This window comes from Desmodus rotundus, chromosome 9, assembly GCF_022682495.2.
Source record: "Desmodus rotundus isolate HL8 chromosome 9, HLdesRot8A.1, whole genome shotgun sequence".
Lineage (NCBI taxonomy): Eukaryota > Metazoa > Chordata > Mammalia > Chiroptera > Phyllostomidae > Desmodus > Desmodus rotundus.
Genome location: NC_071395.1, coordinates 3617576 through 3631561, shown reverse-complemented (window position 1 = coordinate 3631561; position 13986 = coordinate 3617576). Strand labels below are relative to the sequence as shown.

At 48.1% G+C, this 13986-nt stretch overlaps 1 protein-coding gene across 1 annotated transcript in view; it reads right to left on the bottom strand.

Annotated features, from left to right (window-relative positions):
- FGF2 (fibroblast growth factor 2) overlaps positions 1 to 13986 on the bottom strand; it is a 40336-nt gene that overhangs the window by 1529 nt on the left and 24821 nt on the right. The window contains exon 2 of the mRNA XM_024568609.4: positions 8067 to 8170. Coding sequence (XP_024424377.3) covers positions 8067 to 8170 — 104 coding nt within the window. The remainder of the gene's footprint in view (positions 1 to 8066; positions 8171 to 13986) is intronic.

Below are 13986 nucleotides of genomic sequence, written 5' to 3'. Positions count from 1 at the left end.
TGTTAATACTTTACTCACAGAAACAATTAGTTCCTCAAGTTACAATGTTTTTTCTAGTAGTTAACATTGTTTCCAAGGCATAAAAGAACGATTTATTGTACAGAAAATAAAAAATATATGTAATGCCCCATATTGTATTGGAAATTATATATGATTAGTATATATGATTCTCATATATTAGTGTATATGATTCTCAAAACACCAAGAGATAATGAGGGACATACTGATTTCTGGCAGTTTCTTGTGGGGAGGGAGCTACTCTGCCTTTTGATTGCAGCCCAGCTATTAAGGACAGAGGACAGCTAGCTCAACAAATAGTTAGTTCTGGACATACTATCCCAAGTCATCCAGCCTAACAGGCTGCCACATTATTGCAGGTAAATGTTCAAAAATCAACTTCACGGAATAGCACTGATGATAGGTATTGACCTCTTGGGGTGGGGGTGGGGGCCCACCAAATGACTTAGTCACTTTAAGGGGAGAAAGGAAAAAATCATTTACTTTTTATATTACAGTTACAGATAGATGGATAAACTCATGTCGAAAGCCACATAATTTTACAGATATGCACGTCTCCACACACGCACACGCCAGGAACACACGCCCATGGGTTTGCATGAACGAGTGCCCCAGACTGCCACCTGCCTACACGCTCCAGTCCAGGGCACTCCAGGACTGCGAAAGCCCACACTCCAAACACTGGGACCTCTTCCCAGAGTCCTCGGTTCCCAGACAAGCTAGGCAAGGGCACAAGCTGTCAAAAAAGAAATATAAATCAACAAGCAAAACAATGGAAATAGCTGGTGTGATGCCGAAATGAAAAGGTTCTGAGACCAAACAGCGAACGCTAGTCCCGGGCGGCTGCAGTGAGGGTGTGGTCAGCTTCCAGGGCTGGAAATTTTACTGGATGTTTACTTGGCTGTAAGTTTTGATCACTGTTAATCCAGACTTTAAAAATTGAAATACAAACTCACCTGACTTGCCCATTTCTTTTTTTTTGCAACAAATTAATGAAGCGACTCAAGTCTTTCTGATGCACATAAACCCCAGGTAGCCTCACAGAGGACCAGCTCTGGGTGCCCAGGGCTCTTCTGTGTCACCCGTGAGGGCCCAGATGGGAACACCAGGGACACTGGGGTAATGTCGACACGCCGCACCTCCGCTGTGCCTTCGGTGAAAAGTACTACGCTTCTCGTGTCGACTGAAGTCACCCTTGCTCCTCTGTCAGTTTTCAGCACCACCGATAAAAATCTTCCTCTTAGCCTATTCTAGCTTTGAGCCCAGGAGTGCAGTGAGAAGTGAGAGTGAAAGGCAAGGCCGCTGAAGTCATACGGATAACGTGAAAGTCGGCACCGAGCAACACCGGCTAGCTCCCCAGAGGCAGACCCGGCCCGCCGCCCTCAGGCCTCGGGGCCCCGGTGCACTCATTTTGGTGTTTGGTCCACGTGCAGGGTGCCCCACCTTGCCAACCGGCACTCCTTACCACGCTTGGCCCGTGGGCACACGCACCCTGCCAGTAGCATTTGCCTTCTCCGCCAGTTCCTATGATTTCAGAGAAAAGAAACAGTACCGCGGATTAAGTGGACACTACATCATGGAACCCACAGGCTGTTTTCACAGAGGTTATTGTGCCTTTTCCAAAACAGCACAGACGGGGGGACACCTCGCTTCTGTGCCGAACGTCCAGACCTGTAAGTTTACTAAACCACCACCACGTACTTGGAAACAAACTGCCGTATTTTTGCAAATGGGTCACAGGGCAAAACTCGGCTGTCAAGAAAAGCGGGCGTTTGACGGCGCCATGTAAGTACAAGTTCAACCCTCTCCCTTCTCAGTTTACAGATCGTGTTCCATGGCTGCGACCTCAATGTTCCTGTTAAAACTTGACGCAGCAGAAGTTCCATCAACCTACACAAACATGTTTACAGAGTTTTCCTCTCCCCAGTGTTTCACAGCCCCCCATTGCAAACTTCGGGGGAAAGGGGATCTTTGGGGGAATGACATCACAGAGGAAGTGGGTAAGTAACTTCCAAGGGCCCGTGACAAAGTGCACCTTGCTTCAGGCTTATGTTATGCAGCTCACGAGCTGGGAAACCCCATAATTCACAGCTGCTGACTGCCTCCCTGCACCTCAGTCTCTATCACTATCACAACGGTCCTGTGGCACCATTATCGTAAACTCGTCAACAAACGAGGAATCTAAACCCGATGACCTTACTTATTTCAGATTGCAGGCGTCGTTTGCCAGTGTATCTATCCCACAGCTTTTCATCAAATTAAACGTTCCTTGAGTTCGGTTTATTTCAACTGAAAAATAATTTTAAGATACAGAAAGCACACGGTTCAAATACATGCCTTCGTTGAACGTGTGTGTTGTCTTCCAGGCGCTGGGACTGGTCCGTGGACAACACTGAACCTGCAGCGTGTCTGCGCCGCCCCAGTTCCAGCAGGTGGGGCCATGTGCGTGCCGAAACAGAAGCACTGCTGTGGGAAGGGTCACAGTGACCGGGTGAGAGGGGTTGGGATGGGGGCAGGGTTGCAGTTCTCAATTGTGCAGTCACCAGAGGCTGCGCTGAGGAAGTGACCTTTGAGCAAATACTCAGAGGGGAAGGCGTTAACCATCCGCCTAGGAGAGCAGAGCCCTGGAGCAGAGAGGGGGGACAGCCAGTGCCAATGCCAGCCAGTGCCAATGCCCCAGAGCAGGATCAGGCCTCCAGCGCGAGGGGCGGCAAGGAGGCCAGGGCACTCGCAGCCAAGGGCTGGCAGGGGAAGGGGTCAGACACGTGGTCAGTGAGGAAATGACACAGGACATTCAAGAGCCATGGTAAATACCCTGAGGAAATGGAAACCATTGTGGGCTTTTGGGCAGCAACGTGGCATGACCTGACGTTTTTCCAGGCCACACGGGCGCACAGGCAGATGCAGGGAAACCAGTGAATGGCAGGCTCAGCATGACGGACAGAGGGATGGGGACTCGGATGGTGAGACGCTGTCTGCGTCTGGATATACTTTGAATATAGTGGGTTTTATGGCAGACTGGAGATGTGGTGTGAGAGAAACGGAGGAATCAAGGATGGCACTGAGGTGTAAGCTCTGGAATGACGACCTCTCGCCAAACGAGACGGGAGTCGTGAGAGGGACTCACTGAGGAAGATGAGGAGCTCAGTGCTGCACACGTGGAGCCGAGATGGATAGGAGACACCCTAGCGGACACAAGGAGTGTGAGCGAGCATATCCTAGGCAACAGACACACCGCTTAACCTTCCTTCCCTCTTGCTCATGCTACTAACCACAGAACGGCACGCTGAAAAGTACTAACTAATGAGGAATGCGAGAAAGTGTGTGCAGGTACAGTAATCCTCGGTTCCAAAAGGTGTGGGCTCTGAACAAGGAATGGGGATGTAGACGTCTGAGACTAATATACCGCCACGCATTGGCGGTGGGTGCACCTCAAGACTTCCCTGGGGGTGATCCGCAGGGCCCGCCCGGCCGAGCGTCCTGGGTGAGGGCCCCGGCTGTCGGTGCCAATGATTTTAAAGGTGGTGTTGGGAGACTGACCCCTTGTAGGGGAATCTGAGGGAGGAAGAATCAGAAAGAGAATTTGAAAAAGCATCATCAACATTTTAAATCATTTGACTTGTTTTTTTTTTTGACTAGATATTTAATTTACTTTGAAATTTCAAAAAGAAAAAGAAGTGATGTGAGAAATTAATACGTACCAAAAACTCATCCAAGGAAATGGGCGGGGGTAGTTTTCTCACTGTTGGAGGCTACAGACCAGCAAGAGGGGGCAGCTACAGTGATTCAAGTCATACTGGTGGCTTACAGCTGGACACATCCGTGTGGCCCCATGTTTAGCTTAATGTATTTATAGGCATGTGTACATCCCCAGGTGAGTAGATGCCTGTGTCCCGGGCTCTGCCAGGTGAGGGCCCGGACGGAGACACACCTCAGTAGCAACAAGCACACCCAGCATCCAGATCTTGGTTCCTAACACCATTTTTCCAACAGAAGCAACCAAAGTATGAAATAAATATCCAGGAGGATATACTGACATAAATCACTGAATAACTAAATGGAGCACAGACAACCTTCTCACATAGAGAACCCCAAATGATTTAGGTATGTCACACCGCACCCCCAAAGAGATGGAGCACACCGCCACATCCCTTACGTGAGAACGGTGTATAGTGACTTCCCTGCAAGGAAGGCAGCCTGGGCGGGCACAGCGGGGCCGGGGGAACCCACAGTTCTCCCTGCCTCCGTCTCCTCTCCCTGTGCCGTTGGCTTCACAGCCTCACAGCTGCTAATCATTAGATTTCAACCTTAAAGCCATTCCCCAGGCTCTGTGTTTTGGATTGTTTGTTCTTTTACAGTACTTTGATTTTGTAGTTTTGGCTTATGAGGGAGTTTGCTCAACATGAATCCAAAAATGCTTTTGCTTGCACCACTTCTGAGAATTAAAAACAGACACGATGTCAGTATCAATGCCGACTATATTAGAACAAACTCAAACACAAAAATTGTGAAAAGTTAAACGGAAGTTTGATCTTAATCTTGTAAAACATGTATATATACGCGTTGTGTAACATTTTATAGGACTGGCTTCTAAAAGAAGCAATAATTCTTATGAGGCAATAATCTCCGCGTATAATCCTATTTTATCTCTTAAAAATGATATACATTCTTTAACTGTTGCATTTCTCTGACACATATGACCAGTATATCAATCTGGATAACTGAGCCCTCAAAACTCTAGTTTCCCTACTTTGCTTTGCATGTGGGTTTCATAGTAAAGGCTCCTAAGTAAGAAAGTTAATCTATAGGTTAAAGAAAAGTATTTTACTTTTATAGTAATGAAATGTGTCTCCTCAGAGAATATAAATAATTTTTTTATATTTCACTATTATGGATCAAAGCAGGTCACTATTACACACACCCAAATCCCTACTAAAACATTTTGCTTGGTCATCACTGTCTGTAGCATTTTATGGAAGAAATTTGGAACTTTCTACCAGATAAAGTCCAGGCAGATTTTTCATTTCAATGCTGACATTGAGGTTGTTTGGTGATTTAAATTTAAATCTATAATTACCTCATTATAGGCATTTTTTTAAAAAAACCTACAAATTCGGTGAACCCTTAAGAAATACTAAGTCCTAATATTTGTCCGGGACTCCCGTTGCTCATGGCGACGGAATTTTCCCTGCTGTGGAACGGAGTCAGGAGTCGGCTGCGTATCACAGAACTACCCCACGTCTGCCTCCAAATACGGCTTTTGTATTTTCTAGCTTTGAAGGGGCAGGGGGAGGGGAGGAGACCCTCGAGAAGTGTTTTCAAACAGTGAGAATCCTGTCTGAAGGCACAGTCACACCATTAAAATGTGAAGGCGCTGGAGAAAAAATGGGACAACTTTGTCTTTTTCTCGTGCCCCCAACCGGCAGCAATCTCTCTGACATGACTTAGAAACCCTGATGTTTTATGCCTCCAGCTCTTTTTCTGAGAGGAAACCGGAATGTTTGACCAGTCATGGCGGGAATCCCGCTCAGGGTGAAATGCAGAGCCCGCGCAGCAGTCTGGCAGGGGGCCAGGTAGGCGGTCGGAGACTGGGAAGAAGCAGGCCTCTGGCAAGTGCAAGTTCACAACCGCCGCTCCTCCGGGTTATAAGGAGCCCCTGCCCCTCCAGATGATGCCTACTGGTCCCAGCACTGGACTGATACCAACAGTTTCTATTGTTGGCAGCTCAAGGCCTCTGGGTCTGACTCTGAGAGCAAGGTGCCCCTTCCCGAGCCAGCAGCAGCACCCCGCTGGGTTAGGGGTGTGAGACTACTTTCTCACTGAAGACTGACACGGCCCCGGACCAGCGTGTAGGAGACGAGATCGCTGCTGGAAAGGCATGCTACCCAGCGGAGCGATGGGGTTAGAGGTTAACGGTGATCCAGCGATGGGAGATGGAACCACCAGCTGATGCTGCTTCTCAGAGAAAACTGATAAACCCTGAATTTCCCATCTGTGTGGAACAGCTGTAGCTTTGCCCCTACAGAGGGGTGTGTGATAAACTCTTAAGCATTGCCCAATTCACTCTCACAGCATCGACTCGAGGGAAAACGGCTGTGTTGGGAAGAGTTAGCACACATCCAAGGAGTCAGACGCATTTCAGCGGAAATTGAATGCCACGACCTTAACCTTGCGGAAGGTCCTGCGTAGCGAAGGAAGGACGGAGAACATTTATTTTAGAGCCCTAGGTGCTTCTGATGGCACAGAATCCACGGCTGGGGAAGCTTGATGCCTGTTTACCAGGAGAAGAGGTCGGAATTCTCTGACTCATAATTTGTAGGGAATTCTGAAGTTCCTAGGCCCATTGTCTTAAAGTGAGAGACACACTTGGAAGGAGTGTATCTTCCGTTTTCATCACTTTTGACGACTAGGGAGCTTTCGATCATTACAGAGGTACCTACACTCCAGACTGCGTTCTTGATAGAAGACACCCCTCCAGTGTCTACCTTACCATCATCACCAGGTCACTGGTTCTTAGTCTGAACAAGTGGAAAGCCACAGGGGAACACTCTCAAGTCACTCGCTGAGCCAGATTAAGAGGCGTAGGAAACAGTAGAGCTTTAACACAGTCTGGCTGGGGGACCCATGTTAGTTATGACGAGCCTCCTCCCTCCTCCACCACCTTCACTGTCGGACAGTAGCCAAGCCAACCCCACTGCGGGAGCCAGAGTGACTCACACCACGTGCGATTGGTCACATCCGGAGGTGAGAAGAGCAGGGGTAAACTCCTCTTCCTCTCCCTACAAGGGTAAGGTCATCCAAAACTCCCCATTGATTCACAGTCCTGGAAATATTTAAAATGCTACTTTGGTGGAGCCCCAGCGTATTACATCACCCCTTGAGTTGACAACAGACTGGTAGAAAAAAGAGACAAGAGCAGTGGAAGAAGTGAATGCCCCAAGTAGTCTATCTCGTAGAGCTATTTTTCACTAGAACATCACCCATTCCCCTGATGTAACTGTCACCTGGATGCTGGGGACACCAAAGCCTTGAGTCAGTGCAGACCTCTCCTCTGAGCTCCAGACCTAGGCTGCTGGCCATGCAGGGCATCCTCTCCTGAGCTTCTCATTGGCCACTCAACCCAGACAGGTCTCCACGTGCACCTCTATCACCTTTTCCCAGAACTCGCTCTGGTCCTCGTCCTCCTTTCTCATCTGCCTTCTCATCCACACCGGAAACCCAGCAGCCACTTCTGGCTCCCCCGCCCCACCCCCCCTACCCCCGCTATACTCCTAAATACACGATCCATCTCAGGTGCTCACCCTCCACTCGGCCTCTCTGCCCCGCTGTTGGCGGGCTTCATCCTCGCCTGCTTAAACCCGTCTGTCTCCACCAGTCCTGGCCACCTCAACTCCATCCCCTAGGAAGTAACAGTTCAGGACCTATTATGTATTAGACCCTGATTTTAGTACTCGATATAAGTTATCTAATTTAGTCTTCACAAAAACTATGGGACAAGATCGTCAGTGTTTGTATTTTACAGGTAAGGGAACTATCTCTGGATAATTTGCCCACGACTGCACAGCTGGTCAGCGGCAGACCCAGCACCGACACCTGGGTCCCGAGCCCACATTCTGGAACAGTGTTCCTCAGTGCAAGGGTCTGCATGGCACATCTGCAAGAAGAAACCGCTGATCCACAAACGACTGCAGGATATAAGGATTTAAAACAATGAAACAAAACTGTAGTAACAGCTTCGTGGAGATGGCAGTAAAACGCAGGGAGCTGGTGGTCAGACTCAGGGTCGGCGCGTCCCCCCGCCCCCTGCCTGGGTGCTGCCTCAAGGAGGCTGAGCTGCCCTGCCTGCTTTGTCACCCCCTCAGAACTCAGTTCGCCTGTCTGTGACACAAAGACCATAATACTCCGCGCGCCATAGGGTAAATGTGGGTACACGTACCCACGGTGCGCTGCTTGTGACCCTTAATTAAGATTTAATAAAAACCAACACAACACGAACAGTGGGAAAACTAGGGAAGGGGAAAACCACAAATCCAGAAAGCACTACTTACGGAAGCCAGCAGGCGGCCGTCCTCCTTCATGGCGAGGTAGCGGTTGGCACACACCCCTTTGATAGACACGACCCCTCTCTCCTCCGCTTGGAGCTGCAGTTTGACTGGAAGCAATGGGGAAGAGTGAGCTCTGTAGCATCGTAGAAAGAGGGGCCATTGCCACATTCATGCCATGCAAAGACAGGGGACCCCTGAGTGACCTGGGGTCCGCTCCGGGAGACTGGGGGCGTGGCGTGGGATGGGGACACGTGGCAATGCTGTGAGGGTGAGAGGAAGGTCCACCAGAGCGGGGCGCCCCGGACCCTGTTCTCACTCCGGGTCTGGGAGCGGAGGGACCGCGTGGAGACTGTTTTCCCTTTGGTACACAGTTTGCCTCCTCCTGGCTGGGTTACTGCTTGACTGTTTTTTTAAGTGTACGTATTTGAAGAGTACATAAAATGTAAACCACTTGTGAGCATTTCCATGCCACAGCTTAAGTCTAAGTTTAAACTCTCTAAAGGTTATTTCTAACCAATTCTTCATAAATGAAATACAATCATATTGCTCACTATTATCTTTCGGTTTGTATTTCCTTGAGTTTCAGTATGTCTGACTTGTAGCTTCCCCATCAATCCAATACCAATGCATGTATCTTCCTTTATGGAGGGTATGTGATGTATAGCTTTTTTTTGCAAATATCTATCAAGTGAAAAACAAAATGTTTACGCTTATTTGCTCATACACTATAAAAAATGATTTTCTGAATAGGCTGGTCTGTTACACTGTATTATGAATTTGAAGCAGATTGTAGGAAAACCAAAAAATAGACATTACATGAGTATAACGATGATGCCCATAGACAAATCACCTAATTAACCGAATAAAAATGAAGTTAAAATTTTCTATCTTGCTGTTCCTGCACCTTCCTAATTTGCATTCTCCTGCCTAGAACAGCTCCCCACCACCACCCCCGACAGTGGACTGGGCTAACAGAGGTCACATAAAAAATAAAGTCTGGGGCCAAATACATTTACGACACAGCCATGCTGATTGCAAGAAAAGCATTTGGCCCTGGCCGGGCAGCTCAGGTTGTTACAGCATCGTCCCAATACGCCAAGCTTGTGGGTTCAATCTCCAGTCAGCGCACACACAAGAATCAACCAATGAATGCATCAATAAGTGGAATAACAAATCGATGTTTCCTTCTCTCTCTCTCTCAAAAAAAAATTCAACAATGTTTTTTTAAAAGCATTCAGATACAAACATCCAGGTAAACTGAACGTAAAAATGTGGGAAAAGAAATAAACTGCACGTCCCAGGTGCTAGAAAGCTGGTATGGCTGAGTTCGCGTCGAACGGCGTGGACTCCAAGGCAAGTGGTACAAGTAAAGGTGACGGGGCCATGTCACACGTGGGTTAGATACGTAGGGAAGACATAATGACCTTAGGTGTGTAGCACCCCGTTGTAGAACTCTAAAGTATCTGGAGCCAAAAACTGACCGAAGAAATAAACAAATCAGTAAGAACGTGGAACATATGGATAACATTATCAACCAATTTGACCTAACTTTTTAAAATTTTAGGTCAGGTAGGTTTCATTCACTTTATTCTCCTCTTAACATCCATCCAATGCTTATTTCCTAGTGAGCTTGAATCGCTCAAATCAATTTCCCTCAGCCGAGACCTTCTCTTTCTGAAGTCCCCACGATGTTAAGGAACATCAAGGGCTCTCGTCCTCAACTGTTGGTGCTCCTGTTTCCTTTTTTTTTTTTTTTTTAACAATTTGAGATATAATTCACACCTGATATAATTCCTTTAAGGTGTACATTCATTTTGATGATTTTTGGTATATCCGCAAGTTGTGTGGCCATCACAACTAATTTTAGAACGTTTTCGTCATCCCAGAGCCTACAGCAGTCACCTCCCATGTCCATTATACTGCCGCCCCCAACCCCAGAGCACCACTAACCTACTTCCTGTCTCTACAGACTCGCCGACTCTGGGTATTTCGTGTAACAGGATCATACAATCCCTGGTCTCTCGTGACTGGCTGCTTCCACGTAGCATAATGCTTTCGCGGTTCATCCACGTGGTAGCACACATCAGTGCTCCGTTCCCTTTTTACTGGCAAATAATATTCCATTGACAGGATGGACCACATCCGACTGACCCCTGTCAGCTCGCGGACCTCTGTGCCGTTTCCAGTTTGGGGCTATTACAAGTAATGCTGCCAAGAACATTCTTGCAAAGACTCTGCACAGGCACGTATTCCCATTTCTCTCGGGTCTACGCTGACTGTTCCGGAACGCTGCATTGCTGGGTCACAGGGCAACTCCGTGTTTCATCAGCCTGTTTTCCAAATGTTACACTTCCGGTTCCGATTTCCCCACATCCAGGCCAACCTTGCTTCAGCATGTGTGTGCGTGTGCATGCATGTGTGTGTGTGTGTGTGTGTGTGTGTGTTAATTACAGCCATCCTAATTGGGTGTGAGAGCCATCCCAATGGCTCTTATTTGCATTTTTCTGATGGTAATTACACTGAGCATCTTTTCATGTGCTTATTGGCTATTTGTATATCATCTTGAGAAAAATATCTATTCAGATCATTGGCTCATTTTTATTAGGTTATTTGTCTTTTCATCATTGAGTTTTAAGAGTTCTTTATGTATTCTAGACACAAATGTTTGACCAGACATCTGATTCGCACATACTTTTCCCCATTCTGTGGGCTGTCACTTTACTTTCTTGTTGCTGTCCTTTGAAGCAGAAACATGTTTGCTTCTCAGGAAATGCAGTTTTACCAGTTTGCCCTTTCACTGGTTGTGCTTTCGGGGCCCTATCTAAGGAAGCACTGCCCGACCAAGGTCATGAACTGATGTGCACCCACACTTTTCTCCTCCAGCTTCCGTTCCACCCCATCCACGTGGTCCCGATCCACTGAGTCAGTTTTTACAGGGGATGTGAGGGTCCAGTTTCATTCTCAGCTTGTGGGTGTGTCCAGTCGACAAGGTCCTACACCCAGCGTCTACAGAGTGGACACAGGGGATACTCCCCAGAGAAAATGATTGCCGGCCATAAACCGAGTCTTGAAACATTGAAAAGGACTGAAATCATACAGAGCATGTTGGAAATTAGTAACAATAACATATCTAGAAAATCCCCCCAATATTTGGAGATTAAGCAATATATTTCTAAACAAAACACAGATCAAAGAAATCACATAGAAAAGGAGAAAAGATCTCTAATTATCTGATAATGAAAACTCAACATGCCTACATGGGAAGTTATACCTTTAGATGTTGGTATGTGAAAAGCAGAAAGTTTATGAAAATCTAAGTGTCTCCCTTAAGAAGTAGAAAACGAAGAGCAAATTAAGCCCAAAGGAAGAGCAGAGGGAATATTGTGTAAAATTATACGCTTGAACACATACAGAGTAGTCAAAAATAATCCCCAAGTGTTGACAGTAATTTTGAAGAGGTGAAACAAGAAGGATATTTTACTCTCACATGCTCGACACTGAAATTTTTTCTGGTTGAGCGTATGCATCTTTTACAATGAGACCATGGGAGCGTGAGCGCTGTCAGAGCTCGGAACCGATCCCGAATGAAATACCAAGTGTGTGCCGTATTGACCACAGCTACGCAAACGGCATTCCTGAGTTCCCAGAGGGGAGGACACTTCCCAGTGAAAGGAGACGTAAGTAAGAGACCAATCGGTCAAAGGCAAGGTGCAAACCTCACGTGGATCCTGGTTAACACAAACCATCTGAAAAACCCAAAAATATCGTAAGACCACAGGAGAGATTTTAACACTAACTGGGTATTTGGGGCTTCTAAGGGAAATTTTAAATGCTTAGGCATGAGAGTGGAACTGTGATCATTTTTTAAGTCCTTCGCTCTGAGAGATGCATATGATCACTTGTGTATCTGGTAGGTGCTACCCGCGTACGTATCACTCAGGATATGATTTGTGTGACCATCTGAAAATGATCCCGTGACGTGGCCTGCTGTCCAGGATGCACCTCAAAACAACCCAGCAGCCAGGAGGGGAGAAGAGCTGGGGGTTCAGCTAAAACAAGCTCGGCCGTGTGCGGATACCCGTTGAAGCTGGTGATGGGCACATGGGGGCTTCATCGGGCTGGTCCTTCTGTTTTTGTATATATATTTGAGACTTCCTCTCATAGAAAGTTCTCTGGGTTATAAGAGAACAGAAAGCAGCCACAGGCAGATCGCTGGGCGATCGGTGTTCAGTTCGGGTAGCAATGGCTGAAGGGTGCTGTCTCTGACCATTGGGGCTGCTATAAAAAACACACCAAAAAGCAAAAACCCCTGGACTGGGCGACTTAGCAACGTGTATTCGTAACACGCATTTCTGACAGGTCTGGAGGCTGAGTCCAAGGTCAAGGCACTGTTAGATTTGGGGTCTGGTGAGGGCCCTTTTCCTGGTTCACAGACGGCGGTGTTCTCTCTGTGCTCACCCAATGGGAAGGGCTAGGGAGCTTGGAGGGTCCCTTTCACACAGAGACTGGCTCCACCCTCCCGAAGGCCGCACCTCCTAACACCAGCACAGTGGGGGCTGGAGTTTCAGCACACGCATCTGGGGGGGACACGAACATTCAGTCCACAACGGGCACAAGCACCGTGTCAGCGTTCCAGGTGCAGCCCCGGGGCAGCCCGGTGCGCACCCTCACCTGAGCGCAAGGAGGCCGGCTAGCCCTGCCCAGCGAAACCCAGCTCCATCCCAGTGGGCCTTCTGGTTGTCGCTGTCCCATGCTGGGCAGCTTCACGGGGAGGAAGGACACAGTGAAGCAGTCGTACTTGAGACCTGGAAAAGTGCCTCTCAGCAAAGCCGCTGGAACTTAGGACATAGCAAAGGCATAAGCCAAAGACACAGGGCATCCGGGGGCGGGACGGGAAGGGGTCTTCTCAGAGGTGTGGTTTTAAGTATTAAGTACTTCGAGACAGGGAATGAAAGACATTATATTACATTTCCACAGAAAGAGCACATTGTAAAATTTTCCACTGTTTCAGCAAATGAAACAATACAATGAACAGGCAAGCTGGCAAAACTCTGTTCTGAAAAACGGAGGACGACGTCATCCCCGAATTCCGACCCAAAGGCCCACTTGCCCCTCTGCCTACCCAGGGGCACCTCGACTCTCAGCTTAGTGTCTGCAGAGATAAAGGTGGCAGCCTTACCTGTCACCTTATCTAAAGACTAGCCCCTCTGTTAATATTTCAATCCAGATTTTGAGTTATATGCTTGAAAATGTTCTGCCATAGCTATCCAAAAAGAAAAAAAAAAGATATATTCTCCATGTTAATGATGTGAAGCCTGACACCTGGGAAGAGCTTTGTGAAAGACTGTGAAAGAGAACCTTCCTTTCTGCGGCGTGATGAGACCCACAGGGAGGCGCACGCTGACCTAGGCTCCGGAGTTACCCACTACTCTGGGAAACCTTTTGTGGGCGGCCCTCCTGCTCCCACCCCTCCGCAAAGGATGGCACCCTCTCCTCCACCCTCCCCCGCGGCCTGCTTCCTCCTCTCAGTTTCTCACCATCCTGTCTGCCCCTCCCACCTGCGAACCTCTGGAGGGAAGAGAGCTGAGCTGCCCGTCGCTGTGTCTGGCATGAGCACCGTGCAGGGCCCCAGGAGGACCCAGTGGAGCTGGGGTGGACAAAAGCAGGATGGCATGGGAAAAATCAGTAAAGAAACAATCTCAGCCACATCCTCGGTGTCATGCTGAGGTTTGATCCAGGTGCTATGGGAAGTCTCTCTGGGAGGGCTGAGGGCTGGGCTGAGCACTGAAGGTCAGGTAGGAGGTAACGTCATGGATGAGGTCCAGGGTAAGGAGACAAGGAAGAAAGGGTATTCCATGGAGAATCCCAGGACTGAGGCACGGAACAGCCGTACTTGTTCTAAACAGCCAGGTCCCAGGCAGCC